Here is a 16,419-nt window from a genome sequence, read left to right as displayed (position 1 = left end):
TACAATGTACTGAAACGCCCGTGAGTTTTCAGACGCACTCTTTTCCTTTCAGGGCACCAAGTGGGGCTGGAAGGTTTTTAATGAGGCGGACTCGCGGTGCTGCAATATAATAAAGATATTGGCGATATACATCTCTTTCTTCGACAGGCTCGGGAGCTCGAAACCCGCAAAATACAATATATACACTCAAGTTTACAATACATAGATTTCCAAGATATTTTGCCTTGGTCTAAAAAACTTCGCAAACCAATAAAAAAAATATAGCAGCCGACAAAAGCTCGGGGGCTAGAGGGAAAAGAAAAAATACAAAACGACTTACAAAGATAGCATTTACAATATACAGGGTCCTTTTACACCGAAAATTTAGACAACAAAAAATAGTTATTCGAGACCCATCAGGTCATCTATGTTGACCCTTTCATTATCAGCAGAGGCACTCATATGTTCAGCATAGTTGCCCTTCACGAAGAACTCAGCATCCATCCGAAGCAAATCATCCATCATTTCTTCGGCTACAGGCGTGACAATCTCGTTGATCCTGTCGATATTTCTCCTTCGTCTCTTCAGTTTAGCATGGCACAATTCAACGATTTTAGTCATATCCAATTTTGGATAGACGACCTGCAGCATGATCATAGCAAATCGGGCTCCCGCAGTTAATTGGGCTTTCACAAATTCATGGATCCGAGGAGCATCCCTGAACTTGTTCATTAAATCGGGAAGAGTCTTCGGTTGGATGTTTCGAGGAAACATGGTATTGTAAACCAGGGCCAATGTCCTCGTGCAGAAATCAAGGTAGTTGCGAACATGACTTGCGCGATCTTGAAATCTGGCAATTCCTCGGGCACGATCCGCTGTGGCCCAAAAACTGGAACCATGTTCTTGGGCAAGCTTAACAAGATGAGCGGATCTTGCCTCCACACACTGGTCTTCGGCAGCAGTATCCAAAAAAGAGCCTATTCAGTGGAAGACCATGGATAAGCAACAAGAAGCAAGTAGAAGGGAAGAACCTCGAAGACAAGAAGCGTACCCGCAATATCTAGGCTGGCGTCAGTCATCAACTCGAGCATATAATTCTCTCGAGCATCAGCCTGTGCAGCTTCAGCGACTGCGGCCTCCTTCAGAGCCAAGGCTTCCTGGGCTTGGTGAAGCGTCAGTTTTTCTTTTTCGGATGACTTCCGAGATTGATCCATAATTATAAGTGCTTGTTTTTTCATCGCCTGTAGCTGCTGTCGCAGTTCGTTCAAATCCTATCCTGGATCAGCACTCGAAGAATCCTCGTGGAAATTATCAGCGGAATTTTTCCTCGAGCAAGAAGAAGCGGGCAAGGCATTTGAGGAACGAGGAGCCGCGGTATAGTTGTCAAAAACCAACTGGAAAGAAAATATCGACATCAGTAACTTGGCAAAATAGCACTTCATTGATTCATGTTGAATATTTACAAGTGCATTACAAAATAGAGGGTTCCTAGTGAACCAATGCTACACTGTCGCAAAAGCTGCTACGGCGACACTAACAGAAGAGGAAGAAAAAAGAAAATCAGGGACAAGATGGTATACTTGACCTCCGGCTTTGAAGCACTAGGGGAAGGAGTTGGTTTGTATCCGAGGACGGAGAGGATTTTCTTCGAGTTCGGCTTGGCAACCTTAATCGAAGACTGCCACCTATTCGTCTCCATACTCTTCACATCACCAACCTTCGTCCAGTCGACGTGTTGTTGGCTCTCGGCAACCAAAGCGATGGTGCCTTCAACGCCAATCTTCAGGTTTTCTTGCCGAAGAGCTAACCCAAGATCTTCCTTCGGAATGAAGCGCTTGGTAAGAGCAGCAAAGGTGTTGGGCTCATCTGTCTTCGGGAAGAAGTAGGGGAACAACCGCGAAAATGCCGCCCTGGCATCAGAGATGCTCTGGCGCACTTCATCTCCATAAATTTCGAGGAGAGAAAGGGCGTCAAGGAGACGGTCATCATCGGGCTTTTCAAGTTCATATTCCTGGCTCGTTTTCCCTGCTAAAGCAAATTCCAGATTATTAATAAGCATACGCAAAAAATAATGCTAAGAGACAACTCAAGGAAAGTGATTGGTACTTACTGACAAAGCATCGGTTTTGCAACTCCAAGCGGGCGGCGATATCAGCTTCACGAGCGAGCTGTTGGGCTGTGCGTTCACTCAAGGCATTTTCAGCATCATGGAGTCTCTTTCGAAGACTCTCAACCGAGGCAGCGTCTAGCTCAGCTTTCTCATGAGCTTTTTCGCTCTTCGCCAGCTCGAGAGCAAGATCATCGGCGCGCTTATTAGCTATGGCGAGAGCCTCTGGCAAAAGACAGCGACAAAAGTTACAACAAAGTAGCAAAGAAAAGTTGTTCGACAAGGAAGAGATAAGAGAAGTACCTTTCAAACTATTTGCATGGTCGCGGTACCCAACAAATTGAGTACCAAGATGAATAAATTGTTACATCAGAGGCTGCGAACACGAAAAGGGATAAGAAAGCCGGAAGAAGAAAAGTTCGACAACAATAAAAATGGATGGTAAGGCCACTTACATCATCCAAAGAGGGAGTCGGCGAACTCCTGGGTAGAAGGTTTGATCCTTCGACAGGTTAAACCCTCGCCCTCTTCGGCGAAGGGGCACGGGGGCTGCCGGGAGGAGTCAGGTCCCCTATATCTCGCTGAGGAGGCGAGATTTCGTCGGTAGCAGGGCGAGCGTCGGAAAGCACCAAGGTATGTGACGTGCTCGTGGGAGCAATCACATTAACAATGGGGTCCTCTTATTTGTCGCCACTGCACATCAAAGATAGTATGAGAATACACACAAAAAGCAATATAGCAAAAATAAAAAAGGCGACATGAACTTACGAGCTAACAAGAGCATCGTCGTAAGGGTTGAAGGCTCTCCCTTTTTCTTCGGGTGAAGTTTCCTCGGCAGGGGATTTACCCGCTTTGGAGGTGCCAGAATCTTCGAGATCCTCCCTTTTCCTCTTATTCTTCGGGGAAGCAGCTGAAGGGAGAGAACGCGAAGACTCGGAAGCCTCGGATTCAACTTCTTTTTCAGAGGAAGCCGCGGATTTTTGAGAACCCGCAACTTCACTCTCAGGGCGAGAAGTACCCTGATTGTCGTCAGTAACGACGGTCCGTTCCTCGACTTCCCCGCCTTCAGAAAGGGGAGGAAGAGAAGATAAAATTTGATGTTTCTACAAGGTGAAAAGATATGTCGACAATAAGTTATACCAGGGAAGTCAGCAAAATAGTAGTCGACAAAATGTTAAAAACTCGGAAGGGCAAAAATAGTTTACCTTGGGAAGGGCGTTGGTGCTGTTGTACGGCTCCACGCGACAAGAGGATGGAATGGTGTCCTTCTTGCTCAGCGATGAAATTTTCCGAACAAGCCTCTCCAAGTCCTTTACTGACAGATCCTTGGAGAAGCGATCCACGTCTTTTGCGCCAGCATACATCCAGAGAGGGTTCTTGCGAGCATGAAGAGGCTGCACCCTAATCCTAAGGAAGTACGCAGTTATCTGAATACCCGACAGCTCTTTGCCGTGGGTATTCTGGAGTTCGTGGATGCGCTTCATCAGTGCATCTGTCGCCATTTTTTCTTCATCAGAAGCTTCCGCGTCCCACGAACGACGACGAACGATTTTTTTGCCACCATCAAAGGGAGCGACATTGTACTCCTGCGCATCATTGTGCGCCTCCTGGACATAAAGCCATCTTTTGCGCCACCCTTGAACAGAATCAGGGAACTTGACATAGAAAAATTCGACATCTGGGCGGACGCATATAACTACACCACCTACATTGTAGGCGGTGGTGTGGGAGCTGTTGCGGCGGACAAGGAATATGGGTTTCCACAGGCCCCAGTTGGGAGGGGTCCCGAGAAAGCATTCGCAGAGGGTGATGAAGATGGAGATGTGAAGGATGGAATTGGGGGTGAGATGATGGAGTTGCAGACCATAAACAAAGAGTAATCCACAAAGAAATTCGTGGATCGGAGTAGCTAAGCCGCGGATGAGGTGGTCAACAAAGGTTACCCGGTATCCAATGCGAGGCGTGGGGTAGCTCTCCTCGCCGGGGAAGATCAGCGTCTTCTCCTGCTTCATGAACCTGAGCTTCTTGAGAAGGTTCACATCTTGATTGGAGATCCTAGATCTCTCCCACTCGGAGGACTGCAGGTCTTCCGTCGCCATGGGGGAGGGGTGCTTGGTGAGCCTTGACCGCGGCGGCATCCAGTGGGATTGACTACGGTAGGGAAATAAGCACGGGCGAAGGAGCGTGTTTGTCAATGGGGATTTTGGAAGGAGAGAGAAGCAGAGGTGCGGCGCAGCGAAGGGGAGAACGGAGGAAGAAGGTCTTTTATAGTCAACCTGCGAATCGACGCACCGTTGGATGATATGAGAATGGATTGGATTCTTTACACGTGGCTCAAGGGGTAAGAATGTATTTTCACTGTGAAGGAACTGGACAGGCGCTACAACGCGCGTGCCAGAAAAAGCGGAGGACATGTGTCCCCCACTTGCGCAACGTGTCAACGTGCTGCAGACTTTGGGTCCACGGGTCAGCGAAAAGATAGAACTCGCGTTTTCCCGATACCGTGGTCGTGGCTGTCGTCAGCACTGATGTCACTTTAACAAAGAGAAATTTCGACTGCGGTGTTATGAAGATTGATGATAATGAAGAAGTGATGACAATTTTGAGAGCTTTTGATCAAATACAAGTTTTTGATCAAATGCTCGGGGGCTATTTTAGAAAGAAGGAAAACCTCGGGTATGGCAAGAAAGAATAGGCGAGAGCCTATGATCAAATGCAAGCATTTATCCAAATGCTCGGGGGACTACTCCCATCGGGAGCGCTGGTCGCGCACCCGAGTAAAATAGCAGAATTCGAAAAAGATGACAATATAGCAATAAAAGGCGTTAAAATGGTGAGCCTACAACCAAGTCCAAGCACTTGGCTGTAGCCTCGGGGGCTACTCTCATCGGGAACGCTGTTCGCGTGCCCGATGAATCTAGAAACAGCATTATGAGTATATTTCGAGTTATGCAAATAACTCTTCATATACTCCCATCGGGAGGACAAGATAAAAATATATAAGTCATCCGTTGACTCGAATAAATGTGCTATTCCAACAGCCGCAAAAGGCACTCGACAATATATTCTCAGAGCGCCTCAGTCGCGAATAATCTCTGAATGCCGCAAAACTTTACGAAGGTAAGTCCCCGGATCCGTCCTGTGCGGCGTGGCACCGTCTCTGACGGCGGTTTGCTACTTTTTTCCGTATCAACAGATATGAAGAAAAATCCTAACGGACATGTTAGGTACCCGATAAAACATGACTGGAACTCGGCATCTGGTAAGACCTTAAGCGGCACGTGTCGAGTTACGCCAGTATCCCGAGATCATGTCTAGGGACGTGATCTTGAAGTAGGTTTTTGCGGATTGCCACAAGAGCAGTTAACTAGTACCTGATCCATCAGAGGAACTAGCCCCAATTACTGTTATCCTTGTACAATATATGACTGTTCTATTAAAGATATGTGTTAACTCGAAGAAGTTATATGATAATTGTAAAGCTGGAGATTTCCTCTGATTCTCCGATTCAAGCAAAATCTCGGGGGCTACTGACATGGGCATCCCCAATGGGCCTGCCGAAGATGGTACCCGGGGTTTACTGAAGGCTCGTGAAGTCGAAGAATATGAAGGTCGGAAGCCCAATTAGTTGTTAAGGAAAGATAGAGTTGTATTAGGAATAAAGAGATTTGTAACTTTACGATTGGACTCAAAGAGTCTCACGGAATCTGTAAACTTGTGTAATACGAAACCCTCGGCTCCGCCTCCTATATAAGGGGGAGTCGAGGGACAAAGAGAGGATCAAATCATTGTTCACGCAACCCTAGTTTTCATAAGCAGTCGAGTACTTTTCCGGCTGAAACCCTCGAGATCTACTTGCCCTCTACTTCTAGCAAAACCCTAGTCTACAACTTGTAGGCATTGACAAGTCGATACCTTGTCAGCCATAGTGAGCATTCTATGAAGCAATTGCAATAAAAAGCTATACTCATAGTAAATAAAAAAATTGCTGAGGTGCTCACTGTCTGTTTGTCTTGTCATTTTGGCATGGGATTGCTCCACAAGAGTACATCCATATCATCGGGCAAGAGGTACCCCGTTGGCGGTTCTCAATGATACATGTATACTTACAATAACAAGAATTTATTTGGGACCTAAGTTGAGTAGCATGAGGTTTAGGTACTCGCATTCAAGGGGCATGAGATTTTCAACTTATGATTTGCAAGAATATAGCTCATTTTTTGACTCACATTAACTTTAACCATTCAAGATGCTTATGATAGGGGCAACGAGAGCTCAAAGCTAATAAGTACCATACTTTTTGGAAGGTTTATAAAACTTGTTTATCTTGCTTACTCTGCAAAGAGTATCTCTTTTATTATTATGTTGAGTCTTCACCTTCTACTTTATGCACGATTAAGAGAGCATAGTTGCCATTCTTAGTGCAATGTGCATAGTCCCAAAGTTATTATTGATTGATTCGTGATTGTGCTATTGCTTGCTCTCAATTTACTTATATCTAGTCACCCTCTGAACTTTGAAGATGCCATAGTGCCAGTTCCCTGTTTTCTTCTGTTTTTGTATTTCAGAAAAGTTGTATAGGAAATATTCTCGGAATTGGACGAAAAGGCGAAGTCAATATTTTACCGAAACGAAGATGAAATACAGAGGGGGGTCGAAGAGGCGCAGCAGGGCGCCCAAACCACCCCTAGGCTTGGCATGGACCTGACCCGCGCCTAGGGTAGGTCTGGGCCCACCAGGCGCCCCACCGACCTAAATCCTCCGCCTATTTATACATCTTCTCGGGAAAACCCTGGATACCCGAGACTCCATCCACAAAATTTCCGACGCGGCCGCCATCGCATAATCCATTTCGGGCGGTTCTGAAGCTCTTCCCAACACCCTGTCGGAGGGGGGAAATCATCGCTGGATACATCTACATCGCCATGCCCGCCTCCGAAGTGATGCGTGAGTAGTTCATCCCTGGAATATGGGTCCATAGCAGTAGCTAGATGGTTGTCTTTTCCACTTTGTGCTTCATGTATCAATGTTGTGAGCTGCCCTACATGATCAAGATCATCTTTATGTAATCCGATATGTTTGGTTTGTTGGGATCCGATGAATATTGTATACTATGTTGAGATTGATTATATATTCATGTCATATGTTATTTGTTATCTTGCATGCTCTTCGTTGCTAGTAGAAACTATGGCCAAGTGGACACTTGTGACTCCAAGAGGGGGTATTTATGCTCGATAATAGGTTCATGCCTCTAGTTTTCTGGGAGAGTGGCTTTATAACTTCTAAGATTGTAGATGTGCTGTTGCTACTAGGGAGAAAACAACAATGTTTTATCTGAGGGTTATTTTATTGTTTATTTTACACACATTGCTTAATGCGATAGTCTGTTGCTTGCAACTTAATACTGAAAGGGGTGTGGACGCTAACCAAAATGTGGATTATTAGTCATAGATGCAGTTGGAACGTTCTGTGTATTATGTTGTAATGCCCATATCAAATCTCATAGTAATCATCTTGTCATGTATGGTCGATATTCTATCAATTGCCTGACTATAATATGTTCACCCAACATGCTATTTCTTTATAGATAGACACCTCTAGTGAATAGTGTACCCCGGTCCTATTTCCTTTACTGATAAATTCAACTACAATCATGTTCTGTTTACTTTCTGCAAACATCTCCTTCTATTCGATATGTCTAATCCTTTGTGTTCAGCAAACCGGTGAGATCGACAACCTCACTGCAAGTTGGGGCAAAGTACTTTGATTGTGTTGTGTGCATGTTCCACGTTGTTACTGACGCCGGTAGTGTGTCCTGCCACTAGTCAGCCAACAACACCTTCAGAAGTCACGCCTTTCTCCTACTGGTCATTAAACCTTGGTTTCTTACTGAGTGAAAACTTACTACTGTGCTCATCATACCTTCTTCTTGGGGTTCCCCAACAGTATGAAGTCGGCGTAACAATAAACACCATCAGGCAGCCATGGCACCATCATAATTGATTTTGACAATTCCATCACGAGGTGGCATCTACCATTTGCACTCTAAACGACTCTTGGGAGTCTTCTGCAAGACAGGGGGCAGCTCCAAGGAAAGAAGTGTGTCCCTTACATACTCCATGGACGAGGTTGAATGAAATTCACTCTCTCCATGAGTCCATTTATTCCGAGATAGCCAAATCGAGTACATGATTGTGATGATCTTCGGTTTATCCTCCTCCGTGATCAAACTCTCACACATAATATCTTTAGCCCATGTTTGCGGATGTAGGCGTGGTAATTTCATGCATAAAATTTCCTTCGTTGTATCCCAGAACAACTGAGCATGAGAGCACTCAATCAATGTGTGCATTAGATCCTCAGGAGCAGTTTTGCAAATCCCACAAGTGTTATCATCTTTGACATGGTGCCGAGAGAGAGTTATTCTTCCATTCTATGGAAATGTGTTCCCACTTTCTCAAATTTAATCTTATACAAACTCCTACTCCAAAAGCAAGATTTTACACAATAAATATCACACAAAATATGAACTGATATGCGGCACTGTACTTTGGAAGATTGAATGTCGAGGCACTTCGTGGGCTTGGTAGCTACATGTCGCATTCTCTGTCCGCGTAGCTAAACTACGGCTTACTAGCAACGGCTTTTGATCTGTGGCGTGAGTTTGCCTTCCTCTTTGATATGGTGGTGATTAGAGGTGTGAAAAGTTATGTCCAACACCACTCCAGTGTGATTTCCTCCTTTGATGTCGCCGCTCGAGGCGGGACACTCCTCTTTCTCGAATTGTATATGCGAATTGCCTAGCCTTTTTCATCAGCTCGGATTTTTAGTTGTGTTGGCTAGTGAATGGATCTTGACATGGTAGCAGAGACTAAGGTCTTAAGTTCAAGTTCTAGCTTTCACAATTTATTAAAAAATTACATATACTATAACACTATTAGGGGGTAGTTTGGCCGGTGGCAAACTCCAAAATGGTCACAGTGGGGATGCATAGTGAAGCTCATCCCTTGTCATGTCTTCATTCGCGTGAAGCAGTGACCTCCATCTCGGCAACATCTGGTTTGATCTCTACGAGGGTCAACCCGTTAGCGGCACATAGTGTTGTTTACGAGAAAGAAAGAAGGGGTGGGGCGAGAGGTTACGACCCTTCCCCGCCTTTCGCCCCTCCCACTGTTTTATCGGCATGCCCCCTCCGGCTCTCGTGTCTTCCGTTGTTGTAGCCAAGGACCTTGTGTCAGTCTCCGCACCCAAGTCCTTGTCAGACAAACCACGTGTTGGCATGGTCCCTCTGGTGGTCCCACTTTGGTGCTCGACCCTCCACCCCTTCCCATGAAAAGGAGATCGCATAATGGAAGGTTAGGAGAAAACAACAAAGTCTTTTTACTGGTTGTGATTCGGGAAAATTTACAACGAAGTCATTTTATCTGGCTCTACAATACTATGGCACTGTCCCACACAATTTTGTGTGGAAATGAAGATTCCCTAAGAATTAAGACATTCATTTGTCTGGTGTTGAAAAATAGCATACTAACTAAAGATGTACTTAATCATAGAGGAGAGAAATGTGATCCACAATGTTTGTCCTGTGGTATATGTGGAATGTGGTTAGTTGTGCTCTTGAAGTGAGTTGCCAGTTTAACGGTTTAGATGATTGTTTCCTCATTTGGCTCAAACAATTAACTAGGAATAAAAAAAGAATCATCACGGTGGGTGTGTCTATAGTTCTATGGAGTATCTGAAAAGCCAGGAACATGGCATGCTTCTAGCAAACTTGGCATGCCATCTATAGTTCTTTTTTAAGCTTGTTATTGGATTGATTTCTGGAGTAACCTGTAGGTGAAGGAGGGCGTAAAACAGGAGCTACAACTGGGCGAAAAGCTGCTAAAGCAAGTCACTTCTGAAGTCTTCAATGTTAGAAAGAGGTGTGCAACTTGAATTCCCATACTGGAAGGATGAGGCAAATGTGGATAGGAAAAGGAAGAAATAAAGAAGCAAAGAAGATCTAAGTTCGTAGCGACGCTGAGGTTTGGTGGAAGTTCCTTATTTTTGGGTGAGTAGTGGCAGTATATTGAAGTAAGAGAGCTCATGAAAGATGTAGTAGTCTTAAAAAAGCTCCTTAGACTTTGTGTGTTACTTTTTCTCTGTCCCTGTCTTAGCTAGCTCGAAAGTCACTTCTTATTTTCTATGTTTGAGGTGGTTGTTGTGTAAGGCGGAAAAAGTGTAGTTCTATGATTTCTCTAATAATGGAAATCAGGGGAAACCCTTAATCAAAAAAGAAGAAGAAAAGGAGAGTGGAGATCTTGGCATCAGGAATGCAATGGACTAGCGCAAACTTGGGAGGGAGTGGCTCGGCTGTCGACGACGCATGATGCTACTCTTTGTGTTGGAGCTATATGGACGATGTTCTATGTTTTGCTCATTAATTTGGCCATACTTTACGTTTGAAATTGAATTTAAAATGAAAATATGGATCTGTAATGTTATTGAATTGTTACATGTTGAAACATGACAAGTTTGAACTATATTGATTCATAGTATCACTCGAATTGATCCCAACTTGGGACGATAGCAGAAGGGTAAAAAACCGTGACGAACTGACAACATAGCACATGGAGAAACGCAACGGCATCTGCATTCTGTAGCTCCTATACAGGATCGTGTAGGGCTGTGGCAATCATGCAGAAAAAGCCAGCGCCCTATCCTGCAGAGAGGCAAACATGGCTCCGGTCAGCCATGGCTTCGTCCAGCAAAAATTTACTCCTAGCACCAGACGCTGCTCCGAACTGATTGCCCGCGCCGGTGGCTGCGGCTCCCCAATAATTCAGCGTCCAGCTCTAGCCTTTGCCTGAATCCCGGCAGCAAAATTTACGGCGCTCTGTAGATGCCAGAGCTGCCTACACCAGTAGTCCAGTACACCTACACGGTGACATGCAAATGCCCAACAGTCACTGCACGTTGCTCGTCTGGGCTTGTTCATGGATGCCACATGCTACTTGTTCAGGAATGCATAGGTCAAGATCCGGCCGAACAGCTACTTACAAGCGATCTGGTTGACAAGACGCTCTAGGTTTGTTGCATTCACCCACTCCCTCTGCTCACGGTCTCGCTCAGGTTCAGACTTCCAAGACAAGTAGCGCTGAAGCTTAAAAAATCATCTATGGTGTCTCGAGTTGCAGCCAGGCAGGTAAATCTACTGGCTCGAGGACAAGGGAAGGTCAGAGCTCGAAAGGTGAACTTTCCTTGACCATGAACAGCGCTCGTGTGGCATGGATGAACGACGATGTACGAGTGGTCTGGCGATCATGGTGGTGGTCAGTTAATGTCATGCAGAATCACTCTGTAGAATGGCACACCAATTCACTGCATCGATCTCAAATGGGAAATGAACTGATAAAAATTTACACTGCAGATGAAGAAAATGCCTATGTAAAATTAAAGTGCACAAAACTGTGGCTAACTGAACCCGCCTTGATGAACGGCAAAACTGGCTGTCCTTGCCACAGCTGCTGCTATGTACTTCCAGTGCACATTTAGTTGCTCATACTAATTCATTTACTGATAATGTAATAACACGGGTCCTAAATTCGGAACAGTGTGCATCTGACCGTGTGGCCGACCGGGAAGATTAGGTTGAAGTAAAGCCAGGACAGTATTCAAGTACAATGGTGGAGTACCATTGTGCCAAGATCTCCCCGCTAATTGCCAAATAAACGTACACCAGTGGTGGCCATTCAGGGCCATACGCTGCTCCAAATCATTTCTTCCTCCAATTGCCCAAGAAAAACAAAGTGCACAACAGATAGTGTATCCATCCAGCAAGACAAGGGATAAGCAGGGCCACCGCTTCTCATTATCCGGGCCAAATTTAAATACATAACTGGACTTGTAATCATTTTGTGCAGAGGAAGAGAACAAGTTAACGGTCACGAACGATCTCATCATTCCCCCTCGATCCTCCTGAACCAATCGAGATGGCAAAATGCAGACAAAATATACAGCGCATCACAGCATTACAAAGATCTAGCAGGCATGGTTAAAATTGATATTAAAGCCAAGATCCCAAGAAGCCAAGCAGGCCCCTCCACGAATCAATTTCCTACAGAGTACACAAGATTGAGTACAGAGTAGCCAAGAACATCAGTAGCCGTTGCGGTGGGAACCCCACATGCGCGCCCACTAACCTCGGCAACGTGGCCATGGCAGAAGGAGCATCAAGCCGTGCCAAGCACCACATGGCCTTGGCTTCCCAGCATCTACCACCCTAACCACCAGATTAGAAACGCCAACGGCTACTTCCTCCACTTGCCTTGGCGGGCACATGCGGCTGAGGCGCCAAACACTAATCTGAAGAACTAAGAAAAGAATTACATAAAAAAAATGGTACAAAGCTACTGGACTGAATCTGACAATGCCGGCTGAGGGATGCCGGAGACTATGCCGGTGATGCCTGGGTTGTTGGGTCGGCGGAGGAGGGGATGTCCGGGCCGACGCGGCAGCCCTCGAGCATGAACACCACGTCGCCCATCGCCGGTCGGTCCAGCGGGTCGGAGGCGGTGCAGAGAAGGCCGACCTTGATGCCCAGCAGGAACTCCTCCCACTCTGATGACTCCGGGTCGAGCTCCAGCAGACCTGGCTCGAGCAGCTCAGTCACTGCCCCGCGCTGTAGCTGCCTCTTCACCCACTTCACAATGTCTTCATCTTCACCGGCGAACATGCCGGGGCGCCGGCCGGTGAGCAGTTCCAGTAGCACAATGCCGAAGCTGTAGACATCACCTTCCCTTGTAGCTTGTCCAGCAGTCGCCGCATCTGGGGCGACATAGCCGAGCGAACCAACCGGTGTTGTGGCCGATGTAGATGCAGCAGCAGCGGCCGCGGCGGCACCCGCTGTCACCACCATTGGCTCCAGCCCAAAATCAGACAAGTGCGGCTCGAAATCAGCATCAAAGAGAATGTTCTGTGGCTTGACGTCTCCATGGATGACACCGGACTGGTGGAGGAATGCAAGGCCGCGGGAGACACCGAGGGCGATGAGGTGCCTCATTGGCCAGTTGAGGATGTGGCCATCTTGGTGAGACGCTTCTTGGAGCAATGTGGCGAGGTTGCCGTTGGGCATGTAGTCGTATACCAGCAGACGTACATCAGGCGGCGGCCCGGCGTAGTAGCCACGGAGGACAGTGAGGTTTCTGTGCTTCACCCTGCCTAGATTCTCAGCCTCTTTCCTGAACGAGCCCTCCTCAACCACCACGGCACCATCAGCTGAGGTAGAAGGAAGCCGCAAGATTGCCAGCACCGTTCCTTCACTGTAACAAGCCTTGAACATGAGACCATGGCGGCCGCGACTAAGCACATTTTCCTCATCAAACTGCCGTGTCGCCTCAACTGTGTCAGCATAGGTGATCCTGGAATTGAACATGATCAGCTTTGTCTGGCTGTCGGTGCTTGTCCCACTTGACCCGCTGCCTCGTCCTGGGCTGCGGCGCCTCTTCTTGACACCATCGCGCCTCTCAACAAACTTGCGCCTCCACCGCAGCAAGCCAAACACACAGCAGCAGCACAACAACACAAGCAGCAGCGAAGCAGCGGCCACTGCACCTATCACAAGAGCCAGGCGCTGCAGCCTCTGTCGCTTCCGGTGCTGCCTGTATTGACTGCATTCGCTCTCCAATGGCGGACCGCACAAATCAGGGTTGGAAGCAAATGCTGAGGGGGTGCCAAAGCGGGAGCCAAGCACTGCCGGTATCTCGCCGGTAAGGTCATTGTGCGACACATTGAATGACACAAGGCCTGGAATCTGAGCCAATGGAACAGGGATGCTGCCTGTAATGTTGTTGGACGACAGATCAAGTGTCTGCAGCTTCGACAGGTTGGCAAGAGAGGCCGGTATCTCGCCGCCAAGATGGTTGTCATCAAGCTTGAGAGTGGCGAGCGACGAGCAGTTGGAAATCTCTGGTGGTATCTTGCCAGACACCTGGTTGTGGCTGAGGTCAAGCTCCTCCAATTCACCCAGCCGTGAGAGATCACTTGGAACTGGTCCAGTCAGACGGTTGTCACTGAGGTCAAGCACGGTGAGGTTGGAACAATTGGCGAGCTCTGCAGGCACCTCCCCGGAGATGCGGTTGTGGGAGGCCGAGAGCACCTGGAGCGATGCCATGTACCCATATGTAGCCGGAATCGACCCTGAGAAAGAATTGACCGAGATGTTGAGGTGCCGCAGACTCCACAGACTGCTGAACCCTTCTGGAACATCGCCGGAGAACAAGTTATCGGCGAGAGACACATGCTGCAGCTGCGGCAAACCGAAAAGCTCTGACGGCAGAGTGCCCGACAGGTTCTTCAGACCAGAGAAATCAAGAGCTCGCAGGTTCAACAGGCTGCCAATGGTGGACGGAATGCGGCCCGAGAAGGCATTGCCGCTCAAATTCAAACTCTGGAGAGCAGGCAGACTGCCAACGGCCGGAGGAATGTCGCCGGCGAGCTTGTTGTCGGAGAGGTCCAGGACTGTGAGGTTGCCCAGCAGGAAGAGCTCGCTGGGCAGGCCACCGGTGAGCCGGTTGTTCGGCATTGACAGTGTTTCCAGCCAGGAGAGGTTCCCCAACGCTGCCGGAATCTGGCCGGCGAAAGTGTTCCCGCCAAGGTAGACCTCCCTGAGCCGCGGGAGGCCGCCGAGAGCCGCGGGGACCTCGCCGGAGAAGCGGTTGTCCTCGAGAGCAAGCACCTGGAGCGCGCCGCATCGGGCGATTTCCGGGGGGATTTCGCCGGTGAGTGCATTGCCTCCCAGCCGCAGCTCCTGGAGGGAAGTGAGCTGCCCGACCGCTGCGGGGAGGTCGCCGGTGAAGGCATTGCCGGAGAGGTTGAGCACGGTGAGGCCCTGCGCCTCGACGAGCCATGCCGGGAACGGGCCGGCGAGCCTGTTGCCCCCCAGGTCGACGACCTGGAGATCCTTGCCCAGGGCGGTCGGCACGTCGACCATGGAGAACTGGTTGCCGCCGAGCTGCAGGATGCGGAGGGAGGAGTTGTTCTGGCCGCCGCCGAAGGCGGCGGCGGGGATGGCGCCGGAGAGCAGGTTGCGGGAGACGGAGAGGATCTGGAGAGAGGGTATGGCGGCGACGGCGGCGGGGAGGATGCCGCGGAGCGCGTTGCCCTGCAGGCTGAGGTGGAGCAGGGCGGAGCAGTTGGCGAGGGCCGACGGGATGGTTCCCTCGAGGAGGTTGTCGTCGAGCCAGAGGTAATGCAGGTCCTGCAGGGTGGCGAGGGAGGCCGGGACGGTGCCGCGGAGGCGGTTGGCGTTGAGGTTGAGGCGCTGGAGGCCCGGCGAGGAGGCGGGGAGGGTTGGGGGGATGGCGCCGGAGAAGGCGTTGGAGGAGAGGTCGAGGTGTTTGAGCCCCCGCGGGAGGGTGGGTGGGATGGGGCCGGAGAGGAGGTTGGCGGAGACGTCGAAGGTGTCGAGGACGGTGAGGTTGGCGAGGAAGGTCGGCGGGATGGGGCCGGAGAGGGCGTTGTTTTGGAGGAAGATGGTGTGGAGGGCGGGGATGGTGGAGAGGGAGGGTGGGATGGCGCCGGTGAGGGCGTTGGAGCGGAGGCTGAGTTTTTGGAGGGAGGGGAGGGAGGCGAGGGTTGGGGAGATGGGGCCGGCGAGGCGGAGGCGCGGGAGCTGCAGCTCGACGACGCGGTTGGTGGTGGGCGAGCAGGCGACGCCGCGCCAGGAGCAGGGCGCGGAGCGGGAGGCGGCGTCCCAGCCGGACATGGCGGCGTAGGGGTCGCTGAGCGCGGCGCGGAAGGCGAGGAGCGCGTCGATCTCCGCCTGCACCTCGGCTGTGCGCGCGACCGGCGGGGACGCGGGCGGCGTTGTGGTGGCCGCCGCGGCGGAGGCCACCATGGCGAGCAGGAGGAGGAGGAGGAGGCGTGGCGGCGGCGGCATCGTGGAGCGGCGGCCCGGTTTCGGTGGCGGGCGTGTCATCATCGGGTTGATTGCTTTGGCATTTAGGCGCTGATGGGAGAGACTAGAGAGCGAGGAGTGGGAGAAGAGAGTGTGCGTTTGCGTTTGCAGGGGAGGGAGGGAGGGAGGGGGGAGAAGAAAAGGAAGGAGCGGTTTGGGGCGCGAGGAGAGGTTTTGGACGGGTTTGGGTGGGTTTCGAGGCAGGTTTTTTTTACTCGTGAATGTGTGCGCGTTTTTCTTTGTTTGTTTTCGTCTCCCCGCCTTTTCTGCTGCTTTCTCTCTCTCATCTCAACGTCAAAAGCCGGTAGAGGGCGCGCTCTTTATGAGCTGTTTTGTTAACGTTAAGCGCGCATTTACGAGCGAGACCACAGGCTGTCACCGCCAGTGAATGCCGTCT

At 49.5% G+C, this 16,419-nt stretch overlaps 1 protein-coding gene across 1 annotated transcript; it reads right to left on the bottom strand.

Moving 5' to 3' along the window:
* Positions 1-12,096: 12,096 nt before the first annotated feature.
* On the bottom strand, positions 12,097-16,144 carry LOC127336431 (probable inactive leucine-rich repeat receptor kinase XIAO). The gene has a single exon (XM_051363237.2). It carries the CDS (start codon positions 16,044-16,046, stop codon positions 12,519-12,521), a length of 3,528 nt encoding a protein of 1,175 aa, XP_051219197.1. The 5' UTR covers positions 16,047-16,144; the 3' UTR covers positions 12,097-12,518.
* Positions 16,145-16,419: the final 275 nt, after the last annotated feature.

This window comes from Lolium perenne, chromosome 2 (genome assembly GCF_019359855.2).
Source record: "Lolium perenne isolate Kyuss_39 chromosome 2, Kyuss_2.0, whole genome shotgun sequence".
NCBI lineage: Eukaryota > Viridiplantae > Streptophyta > Magnoliopsida > Poales > Poaceae > Lolium > Lolium perenne.
The sequence above is the reverse complement of the archived record's forward strand: the minus strand, read 5'-3'. Positions and strand labels throughout refer to the sequence as shown.